Genomic DNA, 19,302 nt, shown 5'->3' with positions numbered 1-19,302 from the left:
TTTTAATTTTTTTTTTCAACGTTTATTTATTTTTTGGGGGGGGGGGACAGAGAGAGACAGAGCATGAACGGGGGAGGGGCAGAGAGAGAGGGAGACACAGAATCGGAAACAGGCTCCAGGCTCTGAGCCATCAGCCCAGAGCCTGACGCAGGGCTCGAACTCACGGACCGCGAGATCGTGACCTGGCTGAAGTCGGACGCTTAACCGACTGCGCCACCCAGGCGCCCCTCAGTTATTGTTTTAATAGAAGGAAACACTTTAGAAGTACAATGAGTTTAAATGTAAAACTTCCTGCTCTTTCCCTTGAGGGCCCCCAGCCCCTCCCCTCCCCAGAGGTTATTGCTGTTATTTCCCATTTGCTGCAGTCATGGACGTTTAGTCCCCCAACTTTTTGCTATTACAAACAATGCTAAATTAATAACTTTTTCTATATCCCTGGAAGTACAATTGTGGAGTTATAGGAAGTATATATTTAAGAATTTGGCAGATTCTGCCAAACTAACCTCCACAAAGCTGAACCAGTTTGTTATACTTCTAACAATATATAAGAGCATGGCTTCTACACATATGATTTAGCTATAGAATTTTAGAACTTGAAGTTATCACAGAATGTAGCCTACCCCCTCCCACTCCTTTTCCAAGGTAGAAACTGGAAATGGTTTGCCTAGATCTAACCCAGCAGAACTTATGAGTACTTCCCAGTCTTAGATCTGTGTTCCCTTGGAGGCATCTTAGTTTTAGACACATTTTATATTGTGAGGTTCTACCAGACTGTGTATCTGTTTCTATCTCTTCTCTGTTATTAATCAAAACAAACTTACTTTTCAGTCTCATATTTGCAGATATTACCCCAAGACTCCTGCCTTTGCCATCTTATCTGCATGGAACATCTTTTACTTAATATCCTTAAAAAGTGACCTTCTTCCATTATTTAAAACTCACCTTATCTACAGGGTGTATGGGTTACTTTAGATATACTCATGGTTCTGCACAGTGTTTTAAGAATCTTGTTTCCTCAACAGCAGCTAAACCCTACCTGGGTGGCCAAGTAAAACATAAGCTGCTTTTTTCTTTATAAACTTAGAGCATTTCTGCTACATTTGATCATTTTGTGTTTGTCAAATAATATAATACTGCTTCAATGAAATGAAATCTAACTTAATAGCGTTAAAAACTTTATTAATCACAGTATATTTTTTTCTCTTAGAAATGACCTTCAGAAATATTGTGCTTCTAAAGTATGAATAGATTCTCCTCTTGTGTGACTATATTTATTCCTTAGGTGCCTGCATTGTAGCCTTGTTTCTCTTATAAAGGCATGGTCTTAGTATCTTTTCTTGATGGGCTATGAGAATTTGTGTCAGTGATATCCCAAGTTGGTGCTGTAGCTGAGCTGGTCACATATCAAGATTATGACTTTAGGTAAAGAAACAGCTGATGAAATTCTAAGGAACAGAGATCAGCCTTGATGCATATTTTGATCATGATAAAAGAGATAGAATTCAATATTAGATATGAATTAAATTTGGTCCATGAATGTTGTTCAAAACTGAGGATGGCAGTCTAATCATAAGCTCATCAATTATTCAGTAGCATCTTGGGGGTATTAGTGTATAGAATATAGAAGACCCATATACTATCCTTTAGAGTCTTTGTTCTAAAACAGAATGAAAAAAAAAATACAGTATTCTCTCTCTCTCTCTCTTTTTTTTTATGGGTTTTATGCTCCCACAGCGTAAGTGAAGTTTATATGCACCAGAAGAGGGTGAAAGACAGGGCACATATTTGCGTATTCACAGGGGTTTGTGGAAGATTTAGGGGAAGATTGTGTGGAACATGACAGGATGACAGTTTTACAGGAAAGGTCAATTTTCCTAAGCTCGAGAGACATGAACTTGAACTTTTGGCTAAGTTTTTCTGTTGCTAAATGAAGGTTGTTTGCTTGACATGTGCTGTTCGTTCCCTTATTCTTACATATGCACTATAGCTTTGGATTTGGCTATAGATTTGGAGCAGTGGCTGTCATTTCAGACAGTAACTCCTAGTCTGCAGGATGATAATTACTCTGATTTTTATTCTTTTTTTTTCATTGCTGTAGAGAATGCTATGTTGAAGGAATAAAGACAATGCTCATAAAACTAAAGAGAAAAGGGGGAAAAAAACAAAAGGAAGACTAGTATCAATTGTGAACATTTCCTTTAGACTATGTTCTAGAATGGCAACAAATAAACTTATAAGTCAAGATTTTTAGGTGGACTGACTTCTAAGACTTGATCTTTTTTTAAATTCACAGCTCACAGAAAGTAGCCTGGATATGGGGTTTAACAAACTGCATCAAAGTATGCACAGTAGAACATTTTTATAACATCTACAAATGAAAAGCCAATTTCCTTTACACAGACAGTAATGCAAATGTTCACAGTAGCTTTGCTACAAAGAAATTGTTGCAATTGATTATTCTACTGCTTTAATGGGAGTTCATGCTATAATGTTTATTAATTAGTAAAATATCATATAATTTAAATCTGGGCAAAATATTATAGACCCATAAGTTGCCACTGAAGAAATTAAACAGAAATGGCTTGTCCTGTATTTTCAAATATTATTACAACTAATAACCTCTGCACTCATCATGACTTATTCATTGCTTTTTGGCTCTAGGTGCATATATATTTTTTTGCTCCCAGCATACAGTTCATGCAGTCTTCAATGGACTTGGGACCAATAAGACTGAGCACCTGAAAAAGGATGTTTATATAAACTCTGAGAAGTATAAGTGATAGTCACTTCTTAGAGTTGTAGCCTGTGACTTGTCATTCCCAAAAGTCATCCCATCTTTTAGATGGTTGCCTTACAGGGACTTAAACAGTAGAACAAACACGACCTGAGAGACTGAGGGAAGTTGGTAGCTGGATAATGCATGTCTTTGGGTAAACATTCAGAACTTAGGTTAATAAAATCTGATAGTAAGTTTCACCTTATGCTTTTCTGGAGCATAAGCTTAAGAAAGTACTTTTAGGGAAGAAAGAAGAAGTTTCAGGATTTAGGGAAACTTTAAAACAACAGAAGGAAGCTCCCTTGGGTCATTTGATATTTTTGTTCTAGGATAGCTGATTTAAACGCTTTTGTTTGTTTGCAGGTATTTGGGAAAGATTGTTTTAGAGATTGGAGCCAGAGAAACTGAAGACAGAAAATAAAATTAATACTGTAAATTATATACTAGGCTGTTTTTGCCTTGGGAATCTTAGATATTTTGTGATGGAGTAATAGAATAGGTTCCCCCAACCACCACAAAATTAGATATCATTGCCAAACTGAGCCAGAAGCATTGCCTTATTTAGGAGAATGCTTCTCAAAAATGACCAAGGCCACTGGTGAGCCCTGATCAAAAAATATTGGCAAGTGTCAGTTGATCTCATAGTCTTTCATTTATATATATCCTTTGGCAACTTATTAAAAACCAATCAAGTGAAGTGTTAAGGGTATGCAAAACGGCATTCATAAACCCACATTAGCATAATACTAGAGTCTAGAAAGGATTTTAATTTTTTTAATATTAACAGTATTTTAATATATATCTGGATAAATGACATGGTGCTCTCAGTACCTTTTTAAAAAAATTCTTTTTTAATTCAAGTACAATTAACATACAGTGTTATTTTACTTTCAGGTATACAATTTTATATTCTGCTAATAATTCTGGCTACTGTGTAGTCTGTAGCAACATTGCAAAGCTCCTGTTCCATGTATGAACATGCTTAAGTTAGAATTATTTTACATTTTCAGAGAGATCCATATTATCAGTGTATGTTGGGTTGGTTGTACTTTTCACAGTTGTTTCTATTCTTGTTTTTTTATTATAAATTGCTGTTCAGTTGTATCATTGTCAGCTTAGTTTGTTATAGATTTTCTCTTAACCCTGTACTGTACATGGATGCATATTTGTATTAACAATATTCTTGGTCTGTAATTTTTCAGTAATTAGAATTTAACTACATTCAGTTAAAATCTGAATTATTCTCCCTATATTAGTAAAGCAGATGTGTACATAATCTCCAAAAGCTGGCTTGAAAAATGACACTTCATTCTATCAGCCAAGGCATATTTTACCTAATCTAAACAGGGTGTCTTGAAAAGAATTTGAGGACTGCTGGTCAGGGAAGCTAGTTGGCAGGAATCATAGAGTCATTTCTGATTTCTTCCATGTCACTGTGGCATAGCTCTTGTTAGTTCAGGCCTTTGACAGACATTGGTTTGGATGTGCTGTTTATTGTCTGTGCCCTTGGACTAGTGCCTCATCTTGTCTGTGTCTCAATTTCCTATCTGTAAAATAGAATTAAAAACAGTACTTTCCTAAGCTAGTTCTTTGAATATTAGATAAGATGGCGTGTATAAAATACTTAAGAGTCTGCCTGGCTTATAGTAAGTCCACTGTAAATCGTAACCATTATTATTAGGTAAAAGGTACTTTCTGTGTCCTACTGCAAAATAGTTAATTTGCTACTAGATTGTAATTTTGTTTTAAACTTCTTTTTGGGTTAAAGCATTCAACCAATGTTTGTTCAACATATGTTTTAATGCCTTTTGTATGAAGGTTCGTTGTTGATTTTTTTTTTAAGTTTATTTATTTTGAGAGAGAGAGACAGTGTGATCAGGGAGGGGGCAGAGAGAGAGGGGGAGAGAGAGAATCCCAAGCAGGCTCTGCACTGTCAGCTCAGAGCCCAAAACGGGATTCAATCCCACAAACCCTGAGATCATGACCTGAGCCGAAATAGAGTTGGATGCTCAACCGAGTGAGCCACCCAGGCGCCCCTGGAAGTTCATTGTTAATAATAGTGTATATTTCAAATGATCTTCTTGATTATTTCAAATTTGGAGGTCACTTTTTTACTGAAACATATTTGACATATAACATCATATAGACTTAAGGTGTGTAACGTGTTAATTTGATATGTTTGCATGTTGTAATATGATTGCCATTGTAGCCATAATTACCACCTTTATCATGTTACATGATTAGCATTTCTTTTTAGTAGTTGCAATAATTAAATTCTAATGTCTTAGCAAGTTTGATGGTTATAATACAATTTGTTGTCTATATTCACTGTAGTATGCATTAGAGATCTAGGACGTATTATAAAATCTGATTACTAGGAGTAGAATTATCATAATGGGCATTTACTTGTTGTTTTGGCATTGTTCCATTATCTTCAATCAGCGGTTTCCTTGCAGGAACCTTTTTTAGTCCATTTGTCGTTTTGTGAGCAATAATTTAATTAAAAACCAGATAACATTTGGAAAATTCACATAAGCAGGCACAAGTAAACCTGATACTTACTTGAGCAAATGAGTATACTTCCTGAGCCATATGTCTTTGTTGAATTCCCTAGATGCTTACTTATCCTAGACAAGTGAGTGTTTTTGACATGCAGATCATGAGAGAAGGCAATGTTCATCTACATATTAAAGATTACTAAAGCTTAATTTTCCCTCCCATTTTTCTAGGTTAAAAATGAATGTCAGTAGAAGCGTTAAGGCTTTCTCACCAAATTCCTATGGCTTGTATTGTACTTGCTCTGGGATGTGAACATCCCTTTTTGGAGAAAAGTAGCCAGTTGTTTGAATATTAACTTTTACTCTGATACAGGGATATAACATAATTTTCTGAGTTCCTGTTCATTTATTAACCTGTTTAGCATAGTTATGGTTGCTTTAGTGTGGTACTTACAGAAGATGGCTGTATTTTACTTTCTGAATATCATAAAATCATGGCTTGCTAGTTCTAGAATTAGTTATTATTTGTCTTCCGAAGTCCTAGCTTCCTCAGCAGACAGTGAGCTCTTCAAAGGTAGCGACTTTATCTTTTATTAATCTTGGTGTTCCTGTCACCTAGCACTGGGCCTGTATCATAGAAGAGAGCTCAATAAACCTATTTTTTTCTTCAATAAATCTTTTATCAGATGAATCATATACAGATTCAGAAACTAGTTTGTCCCTTGACAAAGTGGAGAATCAATGTGGTAATTGGTAAATGGAGTTATATACACTTCGATAAAATAATCTTGTTAAATGGTCTTGTTATAATATAGTTCTTTAGTATTCCAAACTGTGTATATCCATAAACATTTATTTACAAACGTATAAAATCATAGAGTGACAGGAATTTGGACTGGGACTGGATGTTAGAAATCATTTCATCTTTCCCAGGGAAAGACGTTTCGGGCATCCTGAAGCCAGAAAATGCCTGTGAGACACAGTTGTGCTTCTCACACGGCCCTTACTGCCCCAGTGACAGGACTCTGCAAGGTTTAGGATTAGATTTGCAGAATATCAGAATCAAGGTTACACCTACCAATATGGGCAGCCTACACCTGTTTATTCAGACTTTTGGATGACAAGGGTAGAGTATATATCAAAAGAAGTGAGGTATCCCTCCCATGAGAAAGTAGAATGTGATTTTTTTGACAGTGCTTAAGATGCAGACAGGATATCTTTTATCTCCCCAGGCGATATTAATTTAAAGTTTAAGGAATACTACTTCAAGTTACACACCACATGGGTACCAAGAGCAGAAAGAAATTGCTAAACCATATGCTTGTAAATGCCATTGCTTTCCTCAAGAGAAAGATCATTTATATTTTGTAATTAAAGAGCAGAAGGTCTTTTTAGCCGTAAAGGCCTTTCAGCCAGGAAATAGGCGGGGCCAACAGGGCTTCCCAGGGGGATTTATACAGCATTCAAGGACTCCTTGGCATCTCCACCTGGTGGAACTTTGCTCTTTGTCTATGTCCTGATTAAACACTGGAAAATAAACTTTAATTCTAAAAAATGTGGTGGAAAGCCCTTCTTAAAAGTTTGTAAGCAGTTCTTTCAGAAGTGAGCTTTAAGTAAAGAAACTGATATTTAGGTAAGCTTGTTTGTTTGTTTGTTTGTTTTCAGACTCCTTAAGAAGTAATTATAACATTACAGTGTTAAAAACGACACATGGTGATCTCATTTTATTGATGGACATTGTTTATTATTTTGGTTTGAACAAATGGGTGTGGGTTTCTTATTGCATAGTAAACAGTCAATAACCCTTAGAATATTAGTACTGCTGCATTTGTCGTCTTTTTTTTTTTTTTTATGCACTCGAACCCATGAACGTTACCCAACCATGAAAAGGAGTGTTGTTTCTATACCACAATCCCATGTAAATAAATCCATATGAAGTCCTGGAACCCTCAATTAATCATATTAACTATATGTTCTCACGAATGGTGCCATTTTCTGGTGGTGGTATTCTTGCCCTCTCCTAGTAGGTCTGTCAGTATTCCCTCTGCCTTCCTGTTCTCTTTCCTCCCACCTTGAAGGAACAGCTTGAGTGAATAGATTACCCTTGCCTTATCCTGTGAACGTCAGCAAATTTAGACTGGGGCTGTCAACAGGAGCAAATCTCAGAGCACTGTTTGCAGTCTAGAAAAAGTCGAACTGAAAACCTCTAAGGTGAAGACCTTTAGTTGGGATATATCAGATACAGTGCCCTAGTAGGCCATGCTACCCAGGTATCTGATAATCATTCCTGCCTTGGGCGTAATGTCTGTCTTAGTGTAATGAACTTTTTGTCCTTGTCTCCAAGTTGTTAATTAATTTTCATCTGTAGAGATAATATATAGTCCCTCTGCTTACTGTTTTTAGTCGCTAAATCAGGTACTACTCATTGTGGCAAATTAAAACACTTGCTGTCTCATACCTGAACTAATTTATTTTGTAATTTTAGTGGCCAAAGTTACTGAAATATTTGTATAAAGTTTTATAAATGAAAAATCTTATAAAATTTTAAACATTACAAAGCTATGTAGTGTGCTATTTAAAATTTTCACATTAATTAACCCTGATCCATTGGGTTATTAATAACTCTTGTTAACAATTTGACGTTTGCTTTTTAAGACTTTATTTAATGGAATAACATTTTACTCTAGTACTGTTTTGCAGCTTGCCTTTTTCCACATAAATACATATATTTCAGATTTTTTTCAATGTCAATGGTATCTAAATTTATTCTTTTTAAATCATTATATACTATTCTACTCTATAGATTTACCATTATTTGTTTATCTAATTACCTTTAAATGAGCATTTACGTTTATTCCAATTTTTTAGTGTTACAGAAAGTGCTGAGGTTGACATCCTTATGCATTTAATTTTGTGTTCTTGTGTGAATATCCAGGTTACTTTTTACAAATGGCTAGCCAACATCTTTTATTGAAAAAAATCCATATTTCCCACTACTGAATAGAAATGCTGTGTGTGTGTGTGTGTATACATATATTTGTAGTGAATTCCTGTGCATAGTTTATTTGTGGCCTAATGTGTTCCAGTGATCTGTCTCTAATATGACATTGTTCTAATTGCTCTAATTTATGATTTGCTTTCTCATCCACTAAGCTGGGCCCCCACTGTTTTTTTTTCCAGAATATATATATATATATATATATATATATATATACACACACACACACACACACACACCAAATTTCATATTTATTCTTCCAGATGAACTCCTTTATCCCAACTTAATTTAAAAACTCTGTTGTGATTGTGATCAGGATTACTTTTAATTCCTGTATTAATTAGAACTGTGTTTCTCAACCTGAAACACCTCTTGATAAATATAAAATTCTTACTTCTCAGTGTCAACTTTTTTGTCTGTGCCCATTTACCAAATTATTGTTATTTAACTGTGTTATCCCTACCAAGAATGTTTTCTTGAATTTTGAGGTTTCAAAACATTTTGTGTTCACAATTTAAAGTACAATAGAATTTTTCATATGGTGATATAGGGGTGATAGATCTCTTTAAACATTGAATCTTTCTATGTCCAAACAATGTATGTCTCTTCATTTATTTCTCCTAAATTCTTTCATAGACTTTGATAACTTACTTATTCTATGAATTTATTCCCAAGTATTGGATGGGTTTGCAATTATAAATTGCAAGTCTTTTTCTTTATATTTTCTAGCTGGTGGTTTTGGTGTGGAAGGATGCTATATATTTTCATATAATAATTTTTTGAGATTACTTTAGTGAACCTCCTTTATTTTCTTTCAGTTGATTTTATTTTTTTCAGTTGATTCCTCCTTTATTTTTTTTCAGTTGATTCTCATGGATTTTTCTTTTTTTTAAATTTGATTATTTATTTCAAAAGGAGAGATGATTTCAGAAAAAATATTTAAAAAAAACTATGTTGATGCACTCTCTGGTTCTTTAACATAGAAGCACAAAGTGCACAGAGGAGAGAGAATCCTTAGAACTATGTCTATAGTAAGAACATGTTAGGACAGACTTCTTAAAATTATGTTACAATTCGAAGATTATTTCTTACCTCTTTTTTTTTCAATATATGAAGTTTATTGTCAAATTGGTTTCCATACAACACCCAGTGCTCATCCCAAAAGGTGCCCTCCTCAATACCCATCATCCACCCTCCCCTCCCTGCCACCCCCCATCAACCCTCAGTTTGTTCTCAGTTTTTTTTTTTTTTAATTTATTTTTGGGACAGAGAGAAACAGAGCATGAACGGGGGAGGGGCAGAGAGAGAGGGAGACACAGAATCGGAAACAGGCTCCAGGCTCTGAGCCATCAGCCCAGAGCCCGACGCGGGGCTCGAACTCACAGACCGTGAGATCGTGACCTGGCTGAAGTCGGACGCTCAACCGACTGCGCCACCCAGGCGCCCCTGTTCTCAGTTTTTAAGAGTCTCTTATGCTTTGGCTCTCTTCCACTCTAACCTCTTTTTTTTTTTCCCCCTTCCCCTCCCCCATGGGTTTCTGTTAAGTTTCTCAGGATCCACATAAGAGTGAAACCATATGGTATCTGTCTTTCTCTGTATGGCTTATTTCACTTAGCATAACACTCTCCAGTTCCATCTCATGGATTTTTCATATGGGGAATCAGATTATCTGCAAATAGTGATTATTTTGCCCCTTTGTTTTCTAATCCATTTAACTTTCACTTGGTTCGATTAATTAATTGCATTGTCTTTTGTTTCTGAAAAATGTTAATAGTGGTAAGAGTAGACATCCTTGTCTTATTTCTGATCTTTCTAGGAATGGTTCTAGTGTTTTATTATTAATTAGATGCTTATATCCGTTACGGTTAAACTATGTGTATATATCGAGTTAAGGAAGTATTAGTATCCTAATAAAAGGAAATATACTTTTATTCCTATTCAATTAGAACTTTTAAAAATAAATTTAGTAGTGATTGTTTAAAAATATTTTAGCTTTTATTGAGCTAATTATATGATGATTTTTTTTCCACTTTGGCCTTTTAATTTGAGGACTTATTTTTCTTAATATTCGTCTGTCATTCTTGGAATTGACTTACTCTGTCATGAATTGTTCTGCTTAATTCTGTTTTCTATGTTTTACATAGGATTTTTGTTATTTATGATGGTTTTTGAGTTTGTAGATATGGTCGCATCTTCCTGTCAGGGTTAAATTGGCTTCGTAAGAAGCAGCAGAAAACTACTTCTTCCCATGTGTAGGAATTGTTTAAATAACACTGGAATTATCTGATGCTTGAAATTTTGAAGAAAGCTGTCCCTAAAACTATTTGGATCTGGCATAATGGGAGGTCCAGGGTCAAGAATACATTTGGGCAGGTAAGGTAGGCTGTTTTCTTGGTATTCCTCTCTCCAGGCCAAATCTAAGATTCAAGAAGTACATCAGATAGGCTTTTAAATTCCTTGTTTTCATTGCTTTTGCTAACATCATTAGATCCTCTCATTGTTTCTGGAACTATACAGAAAATGGCTAACATAGAAGGACTGAACTGCAAGGTTGGCCCTTGTTTGGCATCTAGATGGAAACTTAGATTTTAAAAGTGTTCCTGCCACCAGCTGATAAGAGTGGCTCACTCTAAGCAGTTTGTAAAAACAGTATGGTCTGTATTGAACTCTAGTCCTTCTGGGAGTCTGGAATTTGGATACATGCTAGGCAGGGGCTTACTATTGAAACAGCCCCCATTATAAATCCCCAGGGCATCGTGGCGCCTGGGTGGCACAGTTGGTTAAGCGTCTGACTTCAGCCAGGTCACAATCTCGCGGTCCGGGAGTTCGAGCCCCGCATCAGGCTCTGGGCTTATGGCTCAGAGCCTGGAGCCTGTTTCTGATTCTGTGTCTCCCTCTCTCTCTGCCCCTCCCCCGTTCATGCTCTGTCTCTCTCTGTCCCAAAAATAAATAAACGTTGAAAAAATTAAAAAAAAAATATCCCCAGGGCATCAAGCCTCTAACAAGCTTCCTGGTTGGCAGCATTTAACGTGCTGTCACAACTTGTTGCTGGGGGCATTAGGCATGTCCCATGTAATTCCACTGGGAGAGGACCCTTGGCAGATTATGTCTTGTTCTCAAACTTTGTCCCATATGCTTTTTCAAAACCTTTGCTAATTTTGCTTTGTATTCTTTGGCTGTAATAAATCACAGTCATGAGTTACAATCAAATGCTGAGTCACAGAGTTGATTTCATATGTCAGGCCAAGACACTGATATTAAAAGGCGGTAGCAGAGTTATAAAATATAACTTTAAAAAAAGCCTATAACCATGTCATTACAGGTGTGGAAACAGTCTAATTGAAGTTAGAAAATTTGTCAAAGATCACATATGTCGATAATGGCAGAATAAGGTTTAAAGCTTAAGAAACAAGTCAAGAAACAGTTTTGCTCCATTAACTTTAACATTTTCCCCATTTTATTTATCAAATTAAAATCAGCAGTTTAAAAAATTAACTTTATTGGTGTATGTTTCTAAAACAGGCCTTTTAAAATGCAGGTGGGTGGGCCCAAACTATTACTTTGTAAATAATCTAGGGCATTGGGCAAAAATATTTTCAAATATTTTTTGTTTATAAGCTGTGGCATTGGTAATTTTGTTAGAATCATTTGCCTCTTTGCAGTAAGATTCAAAACGGAATCAAACCCTCAATGAACTTTCTCAGCATAAATTTTGTTTGTATATTTGTGCATCAGAGTAAGCTATGTGACCATACGACAACAGAGTCTAAATCAGTGGCTCCTTTTCGGCCTGCTCATTAAAATCAACTTCTGGAAAGTGATTCCACATTCTAGACCAATTGAATCAGAATTTCTGATGGGTAGGGTTCAAGCATCTCTCCGCACCACCCCCCCCCCCCCGCCCCCGCCTCCCTTTTTTAAAACTCCTCATGTGATTCCAGTGTGTGTAAGCTCATTGACAATCTCTGGTCTAATTAAATTATTTCTACATGGCTAATAAAAATTGTATTTATTCCATAGTAAGTGGATAGTCAGAAAAGCATAATTAAACCATAAATTTAGCAAAATGAAATTGTATGTATTAGAAGTACAGATCTGGAGAACCTATTAAGATATTTATAAATGTAATGTTAATGTTTATTATGTATCAGTTGAAGAATTAAAAATTTATCTTTGTGCTAGTTAACCAAAAATCAGTCATTTCTCATTAATAGTCACTTAGTCTCACTTATGACCTAGATAAAATTTTAAGAGAATATTATACCAGAGAATATAGTCACTGGTATATGCATAGCATTTGTTCAGGCAGAGAAAGAGTCTGTTTTGTTTAGAGCCATGCACCATCCCTGAAATATGGGATAGTGATGTGAGAATTCATGTTGAAGAGGAGTGAGATTTTGAAGTCAGCTCCCAGTAGATTCCACAATTTCATGGCTAACACAGAAAATAACCGTGTTACTTTGAACATTGATTGGGTAACCCAGCCAGAAATCAAAAACTAGAAAACAGTCTGATCCTTTGTCTAGAGTACAATCTTTGATCATATGTTAGAGCACGGTTTGGCAAACTATAGTCTTGAGAGTTCTATCTGTCCCTTTTCTGTAAATAATTTTATTGGAACATAGCCGTGCACATTCATTACTTACTGTCTATGGCTGTTTTTGGCTTCAGTGATCTGTACAGACACCGTATAGCTTGCAAAGCCTAAAATATTTACTATCTGACCCTTTGCAGAAAGTTTGCCAACTCCTCTATTAGACTGTTGTATCTTGCATTAAACAATCGAATCATGCATTATTTGCTGACGCTCAAGCTGAATTTGGTCTTTCATACACAGGTGACTGGAGATGATTCAGTTTTTAAGGCTTTCAAATGGAGATTGCAGTTGAAGAAGAGGAATTTGCCTTGGCAACTAGGGAACTATGCTGTTAGACCTCTGATGCTGTTACGATAAGGGGCCAGGAACTTGTCCATTTACCTGGGGCAGGTGTCTCCTTGCCTCACTCATCCTCCATGTCCTTCTGTGTCGCTGTCCTTGCTCGTGCTCTGTCTGCTGGGGGTGAACATGGAGTAGAAAGTAACTGGGGAACCCGGTCTGTGAGGATCTTTCATTGCAGTATCTGGGGATTAAGGCCATTTTTTGTACACCTTGCTAATAATGGATCTAGATACGGAAGTTTAAAGATTGGAGTGGCTTAAGCTTTAATCCTGGTCCAAGTGGAGAGTTCAAGAAGGTGTGGACGTGTAGTGAAGAAGGCACATTCCCCTAGTCTCTGGTGCATTAGAAGGGTAGCAATAGAGGCTGAGCTGTCAGCCACATCTCCACCTTGGGCACCTGAATGCCAGTGAATGCTCTTACTCACTTGCTGGGTAACTTACCCTTAAAAACATTGTACCTGCAAATATTGGAGAGATTGGAGAATATAAACACTTTTAGCTTTCAAAGAACATAACTCCCCTTTCAAACAGGTAAATCTATTAATGATGTTTCAGCCCTTTGATTTTCAGTTACATCTGTAGAAAAGCATTGCATGCAAAAGCAAGGAAGTGCCTATAAATGAGATTAAATGTAATGATGTTTTGGTAAGCAATCTTACCATCAGAGCTGCAAGCTTATACTAGAAATTACAGTCTTGAGAAAAATATTGGGGTTATTTTTTTTTTTGAGGGAGGGTTAAGATTTCATTAATGTCAGGTTATTTTTTATAAAATATTTAAGATATTTTCAGACCAAAATCCCTGAAATTATTTGAAATCTGATGACTTAGTTTATTCTGTTTGTGATTTAGGTCTAGATATATGCCTGGATGACTTTTCAACTGGGTATAGTTAGTGATACCCAACCTCATTGAATAGATCTATGCTATAAAGAGGAGTTCTTCTGGTTGTTGATTTTCCTTTCCTGAGGTTCTGATAAATAAGGGGGCTGTATCTGGGCATAGTTTTCTAGAATATGATGGCTCCAAGTTCTTTTGTATTGGAAGACCTGGCATTTTTGTTTTCCTAGTGTGATAAGACATTGAAGGGAATGGAATTAATGGAGTCAGGCTCAATTACTTCCCAGAATAAATTGGTTGATAAAGATACCAGTAATGATAAAATCTCTCTCATGTGAATTTTTTTTAAAGTACTTTAAATTCTTGCTTAGCTATGTTTGTGGTATGTGATTTTCTAAGTATACTTCCCTCTCCCCCACTAATTCTTATCCCTCCTTTATATAACAGATCAGCGAATATCACCTGTTCTACAAGATGAGTAACAGTCACCCTCTTCGCCCCTTTACTGCTGTGGGCGAAATTGATCATGTGCACATTTTGTCTGAACATATTGGTGCCTTGCTGATAGGGGAAGAATATGGCGACGTCACATTTGTTGTGGAAAAGAAACGCTTTCCTGCCCACAGGGTAATTTTGGCAGCGAGGTGCCAATATTTTCGGTAAGTGTATATTACTTTTTGAAGATTCAAGTTACTTGTGGAAAACACTGGTATTTTCTACTCTATGACAATTATGTAACAAAGCATAACAATAAATTCTAGCAGTCTTTCAATTCAGCATCTATAAGAATTCCATCTTTGTAGACTTTTTGTTACTTTTTAATCACCTTTTCCTTCAGAAACCATCTGAGAATTAGCGGGATAGAAGGCTTTCCAGGCTAGACAGTCTCACACCAACCATTTTTCAAGGTCTTGAGAATATTTCTCAGGCTGAATCTTTGTTGCCCTCACCTGCTTCTCACAGTTGAACTTCAGCTGATTTACTGATTTATTGGCAGATAGGCTTCTTGTTGTGTGGGTAGACTGACCTCTGGACTTGCTAGTAAATATGTATACCTCTTAGTTTCAGACCACTGAGACTCAGGTAACCCAACAGATCTATCTCTAAGATACGCATTTGGCAATCCCATTAGATTAAAGGGAATTCATTTATTGAAAGGAAGTTTCATAGTTACATTAGAATTAAAACTAAGCAAAATATTTATGGACTAATGTAAAAAAATCCTCCTTGGGGTGCCTGGGTGTCTCATTCGGTTAGGTGTCCAACTTCAATTTAGGTTAGTTTGCTTAGGTTTGTGAATTTGAGCCCCACATTGGGCTCTGTGCTGACAGTTCAGAGTCTGGAGCCTGCTTCATATTCTGTGTCTCCCTCTCTCTGCCCCTCCTCTGTTTGCACAAGTTCTCTCTCTCTCCTTCTCTCTCTCTCTCTCAAAAATAAATAAACATTAAAAAAATTTTTTTTTAAATCCTCCTTATACATAACTGTTGTCTGTTACTCAGACCTTTAGCTTCCAGGTTTAAGATTGTTAAGCTAAGCTCTAATGACTCTACATTTTACCTAATAATTGTTAAATGGGAATCACCACTGAATTATAGACTGAGTGATAATTTATCCTTGATAAATCCTTGGAGTTCATGGAGTCCATATCCATAAAATCATGGATTTACCTAGGAAACTTGATATCTAAAAATTAAGATGCCAAAGGCTTAGAGAAAATTTCAGTTACCTTCTAGTGAAAACTGTAGTCTGATTTTTGCAATTAGAGTTAAGTAAGTCAACAAAACAGTATCTAGAGTCACACACACACACTGTTGTGAAGTGAGTCTCTTGGAAATATTTACCATTTATCTAGAACGTGTTTAGTACATTTTAAACATTTTTAGAGCATTCCATTTTGTACATATAAAATGCCACTGTCGATAAAGCCAGGAGCTTCGAAAAGAGAGCGCACACTGTCCTACTCAGCTCAACCCTGACTGCTGGCCTTGGTCTAGTCATTATTCGTTACCAGCCTCTGTCCTGCACACTTTTCCTTTGTGTTTCTGTCCCTTTTCTTACTTTTGGTCCACTCATTACTATTAAAGTGTTTGAGAGACCATTCCTTATTAGGTCAGAACTTTTCAGCCTTATGTTTTATATTTGTTAATATTATATGCCTCTCTTCTTTCAAAAATGATTTGAGACAACTGTGTGTGGGTACCTTTAAATGTTCAGGATATTCTTAAAAGAAACTCACATACTTTTAGAAATTTGAAGATCATTTTGAATGAATGGAATGTACTCCCCTCGCTTACTGAACTTGTTCTTGGTGTCTCTTTGTGGATATTAAACATTTATAATCTATGATGGCTCACTAGGCTGAACTCAGAGTCATTACCAAAGCTGTCTTAGATTCTCATTGCAGACACTGTTCATATGCAAAGGAAATTTAGGAGAGGCCCTAGTGTTGTCATAAAGCCTATCAATTCCCACATAAGGACAAACTAACTGTACAAGAGGGGATTTTTCACAAGTTGGGGGTTCATATTTAGTGTTCTAAGAGAGCCCCATGAAAACCACTTTTAAAGTATTGAGAATTTAGGTAAATACCATGGATCACTCTGCAGGGGGAGTAAGTCTTGGCGAGCCCTCCCTAGGAAAGTATTCTTTAATCTAGTAATTTTAAGGTCATGGTGGGGTGCTCTCTGGATTATTGAAAACCTTTAAGAGTGTTTTTAGGCAGAGTATATAACCGGGTGAAGAAGTATGCTCAGAATATTTGTGAATCTTTGCCTGGATGGTTTCAGCTGTTGCCCTGAGGCAAGCCAGAATGCCAAGGCCTGGGGAGGGTGGGAGAAGTTCCAGCAGGTATTGGAGGGAACCCTTGAAATGCTAGTCCTTGGGGCGCCTGGGTGGCGCAGTCGGTTGAGCGTCCGACTTCAGCCAGGTCACGATCTCGCGGTCCGGGAGTTCGAGCCCCGCGTCAGGCTCTGGGCTGATGGCTCAGAGCCTGGAGCCTGTTTCCGATTCTGTGTCTCCCTCTCTCTCTGCCCCTCCCCCGTTCATGCTCTGTCTCTCTCTGTCCCAAAAAATAAAAATAAACGTTGAAAAAAAAAAATGCTAGTCCTGCTCTGAGAATCTTAGGAGCAGGGGGAGTCTCTTTTCCCCCCCTTATTGTCTTGTTTTCACTTTTACACATTTCCTTTCTCACTTGTACTGTCCTTTTCTGCACTCCTCCCTGGTCCTCCTCTGGCTGCCCTTTCTTTCCTGATGGATTAGAGGTTTAATTGGCTCATATTATTCCTCCTGTAGTAATAGAAGTAGAAATTCAAATTCATTGCCTGCCTGGATTGTCTGGTTTTCATTTTTTAGATGAGCAGATAAGCAATAATATGGGGATTTTTTTTAATCTGAAAAATACTGAAAAGACAGGAGAAAAAAAAAGTTAAATCACCCATAATCCCATCACCAGTTTCATTTTTAATTTATAAAGTAACAAATGGAAGTCCTTCCCTACCAGCCATCTAATCCCATTCCCCAGAGACAACCTCTGTTAATAGTGTAAGATGAATTTCCCCTGATTTTTCTCAATATAAATAGACATATCCATATTACCTATGTGCATACACGTATAATTATGTGGTATATGCTTTTTTCCATGTAACCCATGTGGGTCTACAACTTGACTTATCTACCATATCCTGGACATCTTCCAAGACTGTATATATTGATCTTCTTTATCTCTGTAATAGCTGTATAGAATGCATATATCCATTTTTTTAAGTGCATTTCTGTTGATGGACATTTAAAATTTTTTTTCAACATTTTCATTGTTTCAGTGTACATTCTTAAGATGTATCTTTGCTTTGCTGTATTATTTCTCTAGAATTGAGTCCTAACAGATTACTTAAATTACTTTCTCCAAAAGGGCGCCTATTTATAGGCTCAAAGCAGTGCATGAGAGAACTTGTTTTTCTATTGCTTTTGCAGCACTGAATAGTTAACAGGATTTTTAATTTCTGCCAGTCTGACAGGGGAGAATGGCACCTGAGTGTCTGTAATTGTTTTTATCTGATTATATCTTTTCCTACAGATTTTTATTTTTTAAACATCCTTATCTATCTTTAATATGTTTATATGGATTTTGCTGTTCCTTTCAAAAGAGTACTTTCATATTTCTGTTTAATGAATGTTTATTACATATTTGAGGTCTCAAGATAATTTCATTAGTCCAATTGTTTATGGAATTAATCCAAAATAGTTTATATAAATAATTTCTCTTCCTTTAGAGAAATAAAGTGATTACTATGCATTTCTTCACCTGAATCTTTGTGTCACTAAACAAATTTACGTTTGCATAATGCTGCTAACCATCGTTTCATGATATTGTGGCAAATCTTATTGGAGGTTTTCCTTACGCATTTCTTCTCTCATGTGCAGAGCGTTACTGTATGGTGGGATGCGAGAATCTCAGCCTGAAGCAGAAATCCCTCTTCAAGACACCACTGCAGAAGCATTCACAATGCTGCTAAAATACATCTACACCGGGCGGGCAACGCTGACAGATGAGAAGGAGGAGGTGTTGCTGGACTTTCTGAGCCTAGCTCATAAATATGGATTTCCAGAGCTGGAGGACTCTACCTCTGAGTATCTCTGCACCATACTTAACATTCAGAATGTCTGCATGACTTTTGATGTTGCCAGCCTCTACTCACTTCCCAAGTTAACTTGCATGTGCTGCTTGTTTATGGACAGAAATGCTCAGGAGGTGCTCTCAAGTGAAGGCTTCCTCTCCCTTTCTAAGGTGTGTCATCATCTGCAAGAACTTCACAGGCATGCCCTGTACAATTTAGATCTGTGCTGTAAGAGTAGAGCAATAGACTGAGATTAAAAAAAGTAAAAATCATTGGACTAGAAGAGGTCATCTGTCTAGCCACCTGCCTCTGGCTACTGAGACTCTGTGTAGATCATATAAAAGAGAGGCAAAATGCTTTTGGTTTCTTTTTTAAGATTCTTCTGGTAGGTTCTATGTGTAACAGAGACTGTGCTACAGAGCGGTATCATCAGTGTGATGATAGTCAAATAGGTTCCTTTGTGGTGTTGCATACTATGTTTTGGTTTTGTATTTTTCCAACAGAGTGCAACTAACAATTCTATATTATGGGAGGGAAAATTCATAAAAGAGATCTGATGTATCATTGGGTGTCTTTAAGTCACTGCTATTTTGTTTTGTTTTGTTTTGCTGGCTGAAAAAAATAGTCACACTATTTTGCT

General features: G+C 36.6%; 1 protein-coding gene across 3 annotated transcripts in view; it reads left to right on the top strand.

Annotated features, from left to right (window-relative positions):
• The window catches only part of BTBD9 (BTB domain containing 9), a 415,896-nt gene that overhangs the window by 25,601 nt on the left and 370,993 nt on the right, over nt 1–19,302 (top strand). For 2 of the 3 annotated variants that reach the window (XM_043591300.1, XM_043591302.1), the window contains exons 2-3: nt 14,497–14,708; nt 18,469–18,832. In XM_043591300.1, the coding sequence (XP_043447235.1) occupies nt 14,524–14,708; nt 18,469–18,832 (549 nt within the window). In that variant the 5' untranslated portion in view covers nt 14,497–14,523. Of the gene's footprint in view, nt 1–13,109; nt 13,256–14,496; nt 14,709–18,468; nt 18,833–19,302 lie in introns of all 3 variants that reach the window. The other variant, XM_043591301.1, reaches the window with a different exon arrangement.

The sequence above is a fragment of the Prionailurus bengalensis genome, chromosome B2, assembly GCF_016509475.1.
Source record: "Prionailurus bengalensis isolate Pbe53 chromosome B2, Fcat_Pben_1.1_paternal_pri, whole genome shotgun sequence".
NCBI lineage: Eukaryota > Metazoa > Chordata > Mammalia > Carnivora > Felidae > Prionailurus > Prionailurus bengalensis.
This window is presented reverse-complemented; position numbering and strand designations above follow the sequence as displayed.